Genomic DNA, 15,381 nt, shown 5'->3' on the forward strand with positions numbered 1-15,381 from the left:
TCGAACCTGCGACCGTAGCGGTCTCTCGGCTTCAGACTGTCGCGCCTAGAACCGCACAGCCACTCCGGCCGCTTTGGGCGGGTTTAGTGACACCTCTAAACTGTCAAAGGGTCTGTGTCTGTGATACAGTATCCAACGTCAATGTCTATTTTCAGGAGTTCTGGGAAGTGGCGTGATGCAAAACTTTTTTTTATGTGTGTATATCCGTATTCGTCTGTAAACAACAATGGATGATTTCGAAAAGTAGATATGTTTTTCGATATATCCTCACCACATCGACGTCACGATATTGTATCTATAAAAACATCGACGTATATTTGCAGTGTCCATCCCTACTGAGCACTCACCTGCTGCCTAGCGCGTCCATGTTTCGCCACTTCGCCGGCTGCACTGGGCGTGGTAGCGCTGGGGTCTCCGCCCCCGGCAGCCCGCAGCCTGGTGCGCGCTCGACGCTGCCCGCATCTTCCGCCGATTTTCCTGTTCCGCTTTTCTCTTCCACCCACCTGTCGCCCACGTCATGGCTGGGCCCCCTGTGGTAAAGCGGGCACCCATACCGTCCGGATACACCAGTATGCTGCCGCAGCTGTCTCCACGGTTAGAATCTCTACTGCCGAATTGCGCAAATTTCTGCCCTTCTTCCTTCAAGCATCCAACAGTTTCCTTTTCTCCTGTTCTGTCAACATCTAGATGTACATAATTTATACACACACACACACATATATATATATATATATATATATATATATATATATATATATATAGGGTGAGTCACCTAACGTTACCGCTGGATATATTTCGTAAACAACATCAAATACCGACGAACCGATTCCACAGACCGAACTTGAGGAGAGGGGCTAGTGTAATTGGTAAATACGAATCATAAAAAATGCATGAAGTGTGTTTTTTAATACAAACCTTCGTTTTTTAAATTGGAACCACATTAGTTTTGTTAGCACATCTGAACATATAAACAAATGCGTAATCAGTGCCGTTTGTTGCATTGTAAAATGTTAATTACATCCGGAGATATTGTAACCTAAAGTTCACGCTTAAGCACCACTCCTCCGCTGTTCGATCGTGTGTATCGGAGAGCACCGCATTACGTAGGGATCCAAAGGGAACGGTGATGGACCTTAGGTACAGAAGAGACTGGAACAGCACATCACGTCCACATGCTAACACCTTTTTATTGGTCTTTTTCACTGACGAACATGTACATTACCATGACGTGGAGGACGCATAAATTGGCCAGCCTGTTCTCCTGATCTTACACCTCTGGACTTCTTTCTGTGAGGTACGTTAAAGGAGAATGTGTACCGTGATGTGCCTACAACCCCAGATGGTATGAAACAACGTATTGTGGCAGCCTCCGGCGACATTACACCAGATGTACTGCGGCGTGTACGACATTCATTACGCCAGAGATTGCAATTGTGTGCAGCAAATGATGGCCACCACAATGAACATCTATTGGCCTGAAATGTCGGGACACACTCTATTCCACTCCGTAATTGAAAACGGAAACCACGTGTGTAGTGTACCTCACCCCTCATGGTAGTGTACATGTGCGTCAGTGAAAAAGACCAATAAAAAGGTGTTAGCATGTGGACGTAATGTGCTGTTCCAGTTTCTTCTGTACCTAAGGTCCATCACCGTTCCCTTTGGATCCCTACGTAATGCGGTGCACTCCGATACACACGATCGAACAGCGGAGGAGTGGTACTCAAGCGTCAACTTTACGTTACAATATCTCCAGATGTAATTACCATTTTACAATGCAACAAACGGCACTGATTATGTATTTGTTTATATGTTCAGATGTGCTAACAAAACTAGCGGGGTTCCATTTAAAAAAACGTAGGTTTGTGTTAAAAAACATACTTCCGTGCATTTTTTTATGATTTGTATTAACCAATTACACTAGCCCCTCTCCTCACGTTCGGTCTGTGGAATCGATTCGTCAGTATTTAATGTGGTTCACGAAATATATCCAGCGGTAATGTTAGGTGACCCACCCTATATATATATATATATATATATATATATATATATATATATATATATATATATATATATATTTTACGCAGGCCAATTTACAGTGCGTTGCGGATGGCACATCTTATCAATATTACTAATTTTCCTATCTATTCCATTCGTGTTCTGAGCGAAGAATAGCGACTGTCTGTATTCCTCTTAACTTCCCTAAATCCCTCTTGTCTCATTCTTATGACTCCTATGTGAGATGCACGCATGTGGCTGCAAAATGGTGACATTATCTTCGTTGAATACGGGTTCTCTAAATTTACCCAACAGAATTTTGTGAGAACTGCGTTGTCTTTGTTACAAGGCTTTCCATTTAAGACCCCCACACCTTTCTGTTACACTTTGGTATGGGCTACACGGACCTGTTACGATGACGCTGCAATGTATGAGAAAGTGTCATCGTAGAGTAACAGTTAGAGGATACAGGATGACTTAGACAGAAGTTCTATTTGGTGTGATGAATGCCAGTTTGCGCTAAATGCAGAAAAATGTAAGTTAATGAAGACGACTCTAATGTGACCACACTTGACTACTGCTCGAGACTGGGCTACCCATGAGTCCTGAAGAAAGGAAGGCATGGAATCCATCCAGGAGCGTGCTGCTAGATTTCTTATTGGTAGGTTCGCTCAACACGTGAGCATTATGGAAATAAAAATAACATTTATTTTATATATATAGGCCTCCCGTCGGTTAGACTGTTCGCCGGGTGCAAGTCTTTCGATTCGACGCCACTTCGGTGACTTGAACGTCGATGAGGTTGAAATGATGATGATTAGAACAACTCAACATCCAGTCCCCGAGCGGAGAAAATCTCCGACCCAGCCGGGAATCGAACCCGGGGCGTTAGGAATGACACTCTGTCACCCTGACCAATTTTCATTCCAATATAGTTCGTTGCGTTTGGTCTGGGCGGACGTCACAAGACATCCGTTCAACTTGATCGTTGATTCTTTGACGCCGTTTTTTTTTTTTTTTTTTAAAAATTTATTACAGCGAGGTCGCAGCGCTCTGATCGAAACGCTGAGCTACCTTACCGGGAAATCCACTCAGCTGCCGAGGAGGGGGAAACTTTATGGAAATCCTCCGTGTACTCAAATGGGAATCCCCGGAGCGAAGACGATATTCCACTGTGAAAGATTGTTGAGAAGATTTAGAGAACCACCATTTGCGGCTGACTGTACAACAATTCTACAGCTGATAACATCTATTTCGAGTAAGGGCCGAAAAGACAAGACGAGATAAATTGAGGCTTGTACGGAAACGTGTAGAGAGTCGTTTCTTCCTCGCTCCATTTGCGAATGTAACAAGAAATGGAATGATTAGCAATGGTTCAGGTTACTCTCCACAATGCACTCGTGGTAACTTTCTGAGTATCTACGTAGATGTAGATGTAGCAGCGCGTTTCTTAATTCTCTTGTGATGACTACTTGATAAAGGAACAATATTCTAAATCTGGTCGTATTAGCCCTTTTATGCGATTTCCTTTATAGATGCATTCCGTTTTTCCACAATCCTTCAAATGAATCATAGTCTTCCATTAGCATTCCCTAATAGTGATATTAGGCAACGACCCCATTTCATTTCGCTTCTTAGTACAGTGATGTGTAAAACCTAAGGACGAAAACTTGTACATGATGCGCGACTGGCAAGTAACATAGCTCGACGAAACTTGAACCATACATAGGAAGAACTGTTACAGAAGGCAACCGAAGGAAATACGTAATGACATGAACAGAAATGACACTTTTATTCGAAGCCAATAATCACAATGAAGTCACCGCCATTCATGATTGTCTCCTGGACATTACAAAAGGCGTGGCATGTTTCTTAGCAGTCCATGCTCTGCTACATGCTTGCATGCTGGCAAAATGCTGGTAGGGTGTTCCTTTCTTCCATCAGCGTGTTGACAGCTGACTATGGTCATTGGCGTATGTGGAGTGTGGACGAGCCTTAGCACGTCTCCCCAACGCATCCCACACGCGCTTCATGGAATTTAAATTGGGGGAAGGAGCAGGCCAGTCCATATCAATTCGTTCCAAGAGCTCCTCCATGTGCGCTCTACGATGCCATCGCTCATTCCCATAGATCAATATGAAGTCAGGGTAGGATGCACCCACATGACCACAGTGTCACAACAATGCTGATCAATGAGTTTACTGATCAAAGATATGGAGGTCAGTGTGGCCATGAAACATTATGCCTCCCCATACAATAATACCTCCACCACTAAAACGATCATGTTAGACAATGTTCCTGGTTGCATTAGTTGTTATCACTTTTCACCATGTGAGGGAGCGTCCAGATTCACAACCCAATCTGAATCTGATCTCGAAATTCCAATGGTTCAAATGGCTCTCAGCACTATGGGACTCAACATCTGTGGTCATCAGTCCCCTAGAACTTAGAACTACTTAAACCTAACCAACCTAAGGACATCACACACATCCATGCCCGAGGCAGGATTCGAACCTGCGACCGTAGCGGTCACGCGATTCCAGACTGAAGCGCCTAGAACCGCACGGTCACACCGGCCGACCAATCTGCTCTCAGTCGAGAGGAGCACGCGATTACACTCGTTGGTCCTGTCCCTATGCTCTTGGCACTGTCGCAAATCTTTGAACCCGGTGTACCCACAGGTGAACGTTATTGTGACACTGTACTCCTTACTAGCGCGTCTTTTCAGAGATGTATGTCACCCTGATTTCATTTCTATGGTTGACAGTGGGCACCCGCATCGAACTGCGCAGGTGGAGGAGGTTTTGGACGAGAGGGTATTCGCCGAATCGACTAGCCTACCCATTCCCCCCGCGTCACACTCGCATTGGATGCGTTGCAGGCCCACATGCATCAGAGACCATCTGTTAGTTGTCAACCACGCTGGTGGAGGAATGGAATGCTCTACCACAAGAACTCCTCGTCCGTGGTAGTCACACAACTATTAAGAACCATTTCCATCATTTTTTAATGTTCACAGGACTGTCATGAACCGCGGTGACTTTAGTGTAATTAATGTCTTTGAATAAAAGTGTCATTTCTGTTCGTCCCATTGTGTGTTTCTTACAGTTACCTTGCACACTATACTACAGCACTTCTTACTACGTATGGTCCTAGTCTCACAGAGCTGTCACTTGGCAGCGACATGTCATGCGTTACTTACATCCTACATCTACAAGGACACTCTGCAAATCAAATTTAAGTGCCTGGCAGACGGTTCATCGAACCATCTTCACTGTGCCGCTGGTCCCGACGAGGTTCGAGTCCTCCCTCGGACATGGGTGTGTGTGTTTGTCCTTAGGATAATTTAAGTTAACTAGTGTGTAAGCTCAGGGACTGATGACCTTAGCAGTTAAGTCCCATACGATTTCACACACATTTGAACATTTTTTTAACCATCTTCACAATAATTCTCTATTATTCCAATCTCGACCAACACCCGGGAAAAACGAACACCTATATCTTTCCGTGCGAGCTCTGATTTCCCTTATTTTATTATGATGCTCGCTTATCCCTGCATAGGTCGGCGTCAACAAAATATTTCCGCTTTCGGAGGAGTAAGTTGGAGAAATAAATTTCGTGAGAAGATTCCGCCACAACGAAAAGCGCCTTTTCTTTAATTATGTCCACCCCAAATCTTATGTCAGCGATACGGTTCCTTAGAAAGGGCACGGCCAACTTCCTTCCCCGTCTTTCCCTAATCCAATGAGACCGATGACCTCGCTGTCTGGTTCTCTCCCCCAAACAACACAACCCCCCTCTTCTTTCAACTTTCTCGGTGTACTCTGTTAACCCTACCTGGTATGGTAGGACCGCGCGGCTATACTCCAAACGAGGAGTGACTAGCGTGGTGCAGGCAGTGTCTTTAGTAGATCTGTTACGTTTTCAAACTATTCTCGCAATAAAACGTAGTCTTTGGTTTGGCTTCCCCACAACATTTTTTTATGTGTTCTTACCAATTTATGGTGTTCATAATTGTAATTCCTAAGTATTTAGTTAAATTTACGGCCTTTATGACTGATTTATTGCGTAACCGAACTTTAACGAATTTTTTTAGCAGTCGTATGGATGATTTCATACTTTTCATTATTTAGGGTCAATTGCCAATTTTCGCACCATACAGACACGTTTTCTAAATCTTTTGCGAATGGTTTTGATCTTCTAATAGCTTTACTACACGATAACAACCTGACACAGCTGCTCAGATTGTCTCCTAAATCGTCTGTATATATAAGGTATAGTAGAGGGCCTATAGCATTATCTTGGGGAACGCCAGAAATCTCTTTTAGTCGATGACTTTCAGTCATTTACTATGAACTGCAATCTCTCCGGTAGTAACATAACTAAGACGATATTCTATAAACACGTAATTTCACTATACGCAGTATCCGTGATACAGTGTCAGAAGCCTTCTGGAAACTGAGAAATACGGAATCAGTTTGAAATCCCCTTACAATAGCACTCAACCCTGCGTGTGAGTGAAGATGTAGTTGTGTTGACTGTGTGTCTCTTCGAGGTAATTCATAATGTTCGGACACAATATATGTTCTAAAGTCTTGCTGCATATTGACGTTAATGAAACGGCCTTCAACTTGGGGATTACTCCTACTACCTTTCTTGGCTATTGGTGTGAGCTGTGCATATTTCCAGTCTTTGGATACGGATGTTTCGTCGGGTCAGCGGTTGTATATCAATGTTAAGTATGGAACTGCTGTATCAGCATACTCTGAAAGGAACCTAACTGGTATGCCGTCTGGATTAGTGATTTAAGTTGCTTCACTATTCCGAGGATATCTGTTTCTAAGTTTCTCGTGTTGGCACTTGTTCTTGATTCGAATTCTGGAATGTTTGCTCCGTCTTCTTCGGTGAAGAAATTTCGGAAGGCTGTGTTTAGCAACTCTGATTTGGCAGAACTGTCGTCGATGGTATTTCCATTGCTATCCCGCAGAGAAGACATTGATTGCGTCTTGCCGGTAGCATACTTTACATAGGCCTATGACTAGAATCTCTTTGGATTTTCTGACAGGTTTCGAGATAAAGTTTCGTTGTGTAAACTATTATATGCATCCAGCACTCAAGTCTGCTCTAAATTTCGAGCTTCTGTGAAAGATTGTCAATCTTGATGAGTGTGCGTTTCTTTAAATTTGGCATGCTTTTTTCGTTGCTTCTGCAACAGTGTTAAACGACCCGTTTTGTGTACCAAGGGGGATCAACTCCGCCGTTTGTTAATTTATTTGTTATGAATCTCTCAATTGCTGTCGATACTATTTCTTTGAATTCAAGCCAGATCTGGAATACACTTACATTGTTAATATGGAAGGAGTGGAGATTGTCTGTGTGGAAGATTTCAAGCGAATTTTTATCTGCTTTTTTTGAATTGGTATATTTGTCGTTTATTTTTGGAGTATTTGGGGACAATAATATTCAGTCTCCCTGTGACTACCCTGTGTTCACTAATCCCTATCCGTTTTGATGCTCGTTATTAGCTCGAGATTATTTGTTGTTAAGAGGTCAAGTGTGTCTTCATAACCATTGCCTATTCGTGTCGGCTCATGAAATAATTGCTCGAAATAATTTTCAGAGAATCCTTTAGTTTTGCACGTCAGTGCATCATCCCTAAATACTGATACGATGTGACATGCTCAGGATGTTCGCTAACATCTACGACTGTTCTCCGAAAGCTACTATACGGTGTCCGGCGGAGGGTACTTCTGGTATTGCTGTCTGTTCCCACTTCTCCGTTCCATTCGTAGCCGGCGCACGGGAATAATGATTGTCGGTAAACCTTCATATTAGCTCCAATTCCTCGGACTTTCTCTTTGTGATCGTTTCTAGAGTCGTATTTGGAAAGAAGCAACATATTATCCGATTCTTCTCGGAAGATCTCCATCTCGGACTTCATTAGCAAACCTCTGTGTAATGTTCAAGTCTCTCATGTAGTGTATGCCACTGGAGTTTGTTAGTGCCCTCCATAACGCACTCGCCCTGAGTAAACGATCCCGTGAGGAAACGCGCCTCTCTTCACTGGCTCTTCTATGTTTCGTATATTAATCCAGCCTGATAAGGATACCAATATGACAGCAGATACTCAACAGACGGTCGAGCAGCGTGTTATAAGTCATTTCTTTCGTGGACGAACTGAATTTCCTTACGATTCTTTCAATGAATCTCAGCTTGGCATCTGATTTTTCTATAATATGTGCACTACTGGACATTAAAATTGCTACAGCACAAAGATGACGTGCTACAGACGCGAAATTTAAGCGAGAGGAAGAAGATGCTGTGATAGCATTCACTCAAGGTTGGCGCCGGTGGCGACACTTATAACTTGCTGGCATGAGGAAAGTTTCCAACCGATTTCTCATACACAAAGAGCAGTTCACCGGCGTGAACTGGTGAAACGTTGTTGGGATGCCTCGTGTAAGGAGGAGAAATGCATACCATCACGTTTCCGACTTTGATAAAGGTCGGACTGTAGCCTACCGCGATTGCGGTTTATCGTATCGCGACATTGCTGCTCGCGTTGGTCGAGATCGAATGACTGTTAGCAGAATATGGAATAGGTGGATTCAGGAGCGTAATACGGAACGCCGTGCTAGATCCCAACGGCCTCGGATCACTAGCAGTCGAGATGACAGGCATCTTACCCGCATGGCTGTAACGGATCGCGTAGCCACGTCTCGATCCCTGAGTCAGCAGATGGGGACGTTTGCAAGACAACAACCATCTGCACGAACAGTTCGACGACGTTTGCAGCAGCATGGTCTATCAGCTCGGAGACCATGGCTGTGGTTACCCTTGACGCTTCATCACAGACAGGAGCGCCTGCGATGTTGTACTCAGCGTCGAACGTGGGTGCACGAATGGCAAAACGTCATTTTTTCGGATGAATCCATGTTCTGTTTACAGCATCATAATGGTCGCATCCGTGTTTGGTGACATCGACATCGCGGTGTACGCACATTGGAAGCGTGTATTCGTCATCGCCATATTGGCGTATCACCCGGCGTGATGGTATCGGGTGCCGTTGCTTACACGTCTCGGTCACCTCTTGTTCGCATTGACGGCACTTTGAACACTGGACGTTACATTTCAGATGTGTTACGACCTGTGGCTCTACCCTTCATTCGATCCCTGCGAAACCCTACATTTCAGCAGGATAGCGCACGACCGCATGTTGCAGGTCCCGTACAGGCCTTTCTGGATACAGAAAACGTTTGACTGCTGCCCTGGCCAGATCTCCCACCAATTGATAACGTCTGGTCAATGGTGGCCGAGCAACTGGCTCGTCACAATACGCCAGCCACTACTCTTGATGGACTGTGGTATCGTCTTGAAGCTGCATGAGCAGCTGTACCTGTACACGCCATCCAAGCTCTGTTTGACTCAATGCTCAGGCGTATCGAGGCCGTTATTACGGCCAGAGGTGGTTGTTCTGGGTACTGATTTGTCAGGATCTATGCACCCAAATTGCGTGAAAATGTAATCACATGTCAGTTCTAGTATAATATATTTGTCCAATGAATAGCCGTTTAACATCTGCATTTCTTCTTGGTGTAGCAATTTTAATGGCCAGTTGTGTATTATGTGACCATTCTAGTTTACGTCGCCCCAATGGTTACTCCAAGGTGTAACATGGCAGTTCCGAAACCATTAATTTATCGCCAAAAATGTAATGACACAGAAGTAGCGCTATATGTTACATTTAATTACATTCAGGATCAACTACAAACACCAGGTAATCGATTTGCTATCTTCTTATGGACAACCACATCCCACATGAACAGCATTACGCAGATAACGACGTTATTCAATACATAATTTACGTGCAGAGGCTCGACAAAAACATATAAATACCGAAGACATTACTTTACGCCGGCCGAGTGGCCGAGCGGTTCTACAGTCTGGAACCGCGACCGCTACAGTCGCAGTTTCGAATCCTGCCTCGGGCATGAATGTGTGTGATGTCTTTAGGTAAGTTAGGTTTAAGTAGTTCTACGTTCTAGGGGACTGATGACCTCAGCAGCTAAGTCCCATAGTGCTCAGAGCCATTTGAACCATTACCTTGCCTAACACAGTGCACGAAAATCGTTGGCATTCAATACAGCTTACAGTCGTCCCGGAATGTATAGATAAAACTAGCTCCTGTACGGTTTTTAAGAGATCTTATACTAGTTCTCCTGCAAAATATGGCAGCTTCAGATGATGATGATAACGGTGGACAGCTCATAAAACCAGCGGTTCCAGTCTGTAGCGCCTAGAACCGCTCGGCCACCCGGCCGGCGATCCTGTCTGATAAATCGTTTATAAATAATGAAAATATGAGAAATCTTATTACCATTCCTTGAGGCACAGGCGATGATACTTCCGTTTTTTTAAAAACATTCGCCATCTAGTATGGCTTACTGGGTTCCGTTAGTAAAATATTCCCCAAGTCAGTTACATGGTAACTTGTTTAATAGTAGACAATGTGGCACAATTAGAAATGCCTTTCGGAAATTTAGGAAGACAGAATCTACCTGTTCAACTGCATCTACCGGTGGTAAGATGTCGTATATGAATCAAGTAAAATGTGTTTCACAAATGCGGTTTTTCCTAAAAACAGTGCTGAGCCTTTGAGAGAAGCTGGTTTTCCTCCAGGAACGTCATAATGAGCTAAAATGCTCTTGGATCCTGCAGCAGACGGACGTCAGAGGTGTAAATCTTGACATCTTAAGTAATCGTCAGATGCAACATCATTTTTCATACTGAGTGATTAGGACCACATCCGAATTTTTAATTCTTCGCTCTGTGTTATTTTCGTCTTGGCAAACATGTTTTCATCTTCTTATTTTGTGATAATATGTATCCAAAACTCTACTTTTCCGGTGTTGTCTTTACTCTTACACCATAAATAACCGTTAGGCACAACATAATTTTTTCCATATTGTTTGTTGTTTTCACACTGAGGGGCTAAGGATCGATTCCCATCTTATAATTTTGTCCTCAGTGCTATTTCCTTCTTTGCAAACATGTGTTCATCTTCTTTCTTGTCGTCATTTGCGTTCGTCACTCAAACAGATCCAGTTTTTTTATTTTTATGCATTATACCCCTTTAAATTTAATATTTTACCCTAAAAAGAAGTAAAGTAGTGTGAAATAACAGAGCTTAGTTATTGTGCATATACATAGCTACACATCAATGAAAATACTTCAAGTGTTATATCATCCTCACTGTATGTTGAGTTCCGTGACTGTTATTCAATTAATGGCTGTTGAGGGAGGCCACTATCAATCTCAGATACTTTTAAGGAACATTTTTTATTACTAAGGCCCATTTCCAACTATTATGCCCATGCTCAGATGTCTGTACTGTTTTAATTCAGTGTCAGAATCATTAGTCGCATGAATTGTGCTCTTGTACTGCATAATAATATTTATACAGTTAGTGCCGTTTCACGTTAATGATAATTTATATAATAACCAGTCAGCGCATTATCGTAGCGAAGGTAGCCAAAAAGGCACCACGAACCTGTAGTACAAGTTTATATGCCAATTAGCTCCAAGACCATGGAGTGATTGAAGAAATTTATGATTGGATAAAAGGAATTAGGCATATAGTTAACACAGACGAAAATTTAATTATGATGTGGGTCTGGAATTCGATAGTATAGAAAGAAAGATGAAGAAAAATAGTAGAAGAATATGGACTGGGGAAAATGAATGAGACAGAAAGCAGCATAGTATAATGTTTCACAGAACATAATTTAATCACCGCTAACAGTTGGTTTACGATTCATGAAAGAAGGCTGTATATGCGGAAGAGACATGGATACACCGGGAAGTTTCAGGTTGATTATATAATGATAGAGATTTAGGAAGTAAATTTTAAACTATAAGACATTTCCAAGGGCAGATGTGCATTCTAGTCATAATATATTTTATATGAACTATAAATTAAAAAGGAGTAAATTGTAAAAAGGTAGGAAATTGAAGAGATGGGGCTTGGCTAAGTTTCAAGAACCAGATGTTCTTGAGACTTTAAGGAGAAGCATTAGGCAACGATTGACTGCAACAGGGGAAAGGAATACAGCAAGAGACGAAAAGATAGCTTTGACAGATAAAATAGTGAAGGCAGTAGAGGATCAAATATTTAAAAACATAAGGCGTAAAAGAAAACCTTACATATCACAGAAGATATTGAATTTAATTGATGAAATGAGAAAATAAAAATATGCAGTAAACGAAGCAGACGAAAGGGAATACGAATGTCTAAAAAATGATATTGACAGGTAGGGCAGAAAGGCTAAGCAGGAATGACAAGAGGACGAATGTACGGATTCAGAAGATTATTTTACTCCGGAAAAGATAGATACCGCCTATGGGAAGGTTAAAAAGACCTTGGAGAAAAGAAAAGCAGCTTCATGAATATCAAAAGCTCAAATAGAAACCCAGTATTAAGCAAAATATGGAAATCTGAAGGGTGGAAAGACTATACGGTTTTCGTACACCGTGATAAGCAAGGTAATGTGGTGTGTCTTTGGCGTTTCGATGTTTTTGTCCAGCCTCTATATATAAATTATGTATTGGATACCGCCGGAAGACGCATAATGTTGTTCTTAGGGGATACGGTTGTCCATAAGAAAGTAGCAACACCATAAATCTGTAGCACATCGATTATTGGTGCAGAGACATAGTTGATGGTTCAAATGGTTCAAATGGCTCTGAGCACTATGTGACTTATCATCTGAGGTAATCAGTCCCCTAGACTAAGAACAACTTAAACCTATCTAACCTAAGGACATCACACACATCCATCCCCGAGGCAGGATTCGAACCTGCGACCGTAGCAGTAGCGTGGTTCCGGACTGAAGCGCCTAGAACCGCTCGGCCACAACGGCCGGCTGGTAGTTGATCCTGAACGTAAATAACTGTAACGTACTGTGCATAAGTAGAAGAAGGGACACAGTACTGTACCATTACACTTTTGGCGACAAATCACTTGGAGTAACCATTTGGAGCGACCTAAATCGGAAATGAGCGTACGGCATTGTGGGCCGGCAGTCCCCCATTTCGGGAAGTTCGGCCGCCGAGGGCAAGTACTTAATTGCTTTCGACACCACAGTGGGTGACTTGCGCGTCGGAACCTATATAGGAATGATCACATAACACATATTGTAGGAAAAGCAGATGCCAGGCTGAGATTCATTGGAGGAATCTTAAGGAAATGCAGTTCATCCACGAAAGAAGGGACTTACAACGCTCTTGTTTGACCAACTCTTGAGTATTGGTCGTTAGTCTGGAGCTATACATGGAAAATGAGCTTGGAGGCAATATTATAGTACGGGAAGAGGAAGAAGATAATGATGGAATGGGAGCTTTGATGCTGTGAGAAGAATGTAACAGAGCACTGAAAGACCTAAATAGAGAAGAGGACCCCGGAGCAGACGACATTTCGTCAGAACTGCTGATATTCTTGGGAGAACCAGCCATGATAAAATTATCCCACCTGGTGTGCAAGATGTATGAGACAGGCGAACTACTTTCATAACTGTAATAATTCCAGTTCCAATGAAAGTACGTGCTGCCAGGTGTGAATATTAAGTCATGGTTGCGAAATACAACCGTGAGTTCCTTAGAGAATAATGGTAAAACTGGTTGAAGCCGACCTCGAGGAAGATCAGTTTTGAATCCGGATAAATGTAGGAACACGCGGGCCAGAACTGACCCTACGACTTCTCTCAGAAGATAGGTCAAGGAGAGGCAAACCTACGTTTATAGAATTTGTAGACCTCGAGAAAGTATTTCAAAATGTTGATTTAAACAGACTCTTTGAATTCCTGAAGGCAGTAGATGTAAAAAAAGGAAGCGAAAGACTCTTTACAGCTTGTACAAATACCAGACGGCAGTTGTAAGAGTCGAGGAGCGTGAAATAGAAACAGTGGTTGACAAGAAAGTGAGAAAGTGTTGTAGCTTATGTTATTTAAGCTGTACGTTCAACAAGCAGTAAAGGAAACCAAAAACCGATTGGAGAAGAAATTAAAATTCACGGAGAAGAAACAAAAATTCTGTGGTTTGCCGATGAAATTGTATTTCTCTCATAGATAGCAAAGGACTTGGATGAGCAGTTGAATGGAATGGGCAGTATCTTGAAAGGAGGATTAAAGACCAACATCAACAAAATCAAAACAAGGGACGTCCAGTCGAATTAAATCAGATGATGCTGAGGGAATTAGATTAAGGAACGAGACACTAAAATCAGTAGATGAGTTTTGCTATTTGGGCAGTAAACTGAGGCTGATCGTAGTAGAGAGTGTATAAAATGTAGACTGGCAATGGCAAGAAAAGCGTTTCTAAACAGAAGAAATGTGTTAACATAGAATATAGATTTAAGTTCTAGGAAGTCTTTTCTAAAAGTATTCGTCAAGAATGTAGCCTTGTACAGAAGAGAAACGTGGACGATAAACAGTTCAGACAAGAAGAGAATGGAAGCTTTAGAAATGTAGTGCTCAGAAGAATGCTGAAGATTAGATGGGTAGCTCATGTAACTAATGAGGATGTACGTAATAGAATTGAAAGAAAAGAAATTTGTAGCACAAACTAACTAGAAGAAGGGATCGATTGGCAGGACACATTCTGAGACACCAAGGGATTGCCAATTTAGAACTGGAGGGAAGAGTTATGGGTAAAATTTTAGATGGAGATCAAAAGATAAATACAATAAGCAGGAGTGTGAAGTAATTATCCCGAGATGAAGATGCTTACACAGGATCTGTAACAAAGCAGTCTTTGGGCTGAGGACAACATCGAAATCAGTATATATTTATGTGGAAGCATTGTTGAACTATATGAAAAGACGTAAATAAGCTACAAACTACGGCGTGCACACACTTTATTCAACATGTAAACGTCACTACAGATTTAGGTTATTATAGGTTATGACATGTTCGATACGCCTGCCATCATTGGCGATGATGTGGCGCAGAAGAACAGCGAAATTCTGCATGACCCGCTGAAGTGTCGGAAGTCGGAATATCGATGCTGTCGGCGACCTACTGAATGGTTTTAGGCTCTTTGCTGCAGACCTTGTCTTTAACGTATCCCCACGAAAAGGAGTCGCATGTATTCAGATCCGAAGAATATTGCAACCAATCAAGGCCCATGCCAGTGGCCTCTGTATACCCCACAGCCAGGACGCTGTCCCCAGAGTTCTCCACCAGGACATCAAACTCTCTCCTGCGTCGATGGAATATAGCTCCGTCTTGCATAAACCACATCTTGTTGATGGTTCAAATGGCTCTGAGCAATATGGGACTTAACATCAGTGGTCATCAGTCCCCTAAAACTTAGAACTACTTAAACCTA

At 42.6% G+C, this 15,381-nt stretch overlaps 2 protein-coding genes across 2 annotated transcripts in view; one reads left to right on the forward strand and one right to left on the reverse strand.

Moving 5' to 3' along the window:
- Positions 1-403, reverse strand: part of LOC126284792 (mucin-5AC-like) — a 146,107-nt gene extending 145,704 nt beyond the window's left edge. Inside the window, exon 1 of the mRNA XM_049983958.1 lies at positions 348-403. Coding sequence (XP_049839915.1) covers positions 348-367 — 20 coding nt within the window. The 5' untranslated portion in view covers positions 368-403. The remainder of the gene's footprint in view (positions 1-347) is intronic.
- Positions 1-15,381, forward strand: part of LOC126284791 (AP-1 complex subunit beta-1) — a 138,375-nt gene that overhangs the window by 8,886 nt on the left and 114,108 nt on the right. The window lies entirely within an intron of this gene.

This window comes from Schistocerca gregaria, chromosome 8, assembly GCF_023897955.1.
Source record: "Schistocerca gregaria isolate iqSchGreg1 chromosome 8, iqSchGreg1.2, whole genome shotgun sequence".
NCBI lineage: Eukaryota > Metazoa > Arthropoda > Insecta > Orthoptera > Acrididae > Schistocerca > Schistocerca gregaria.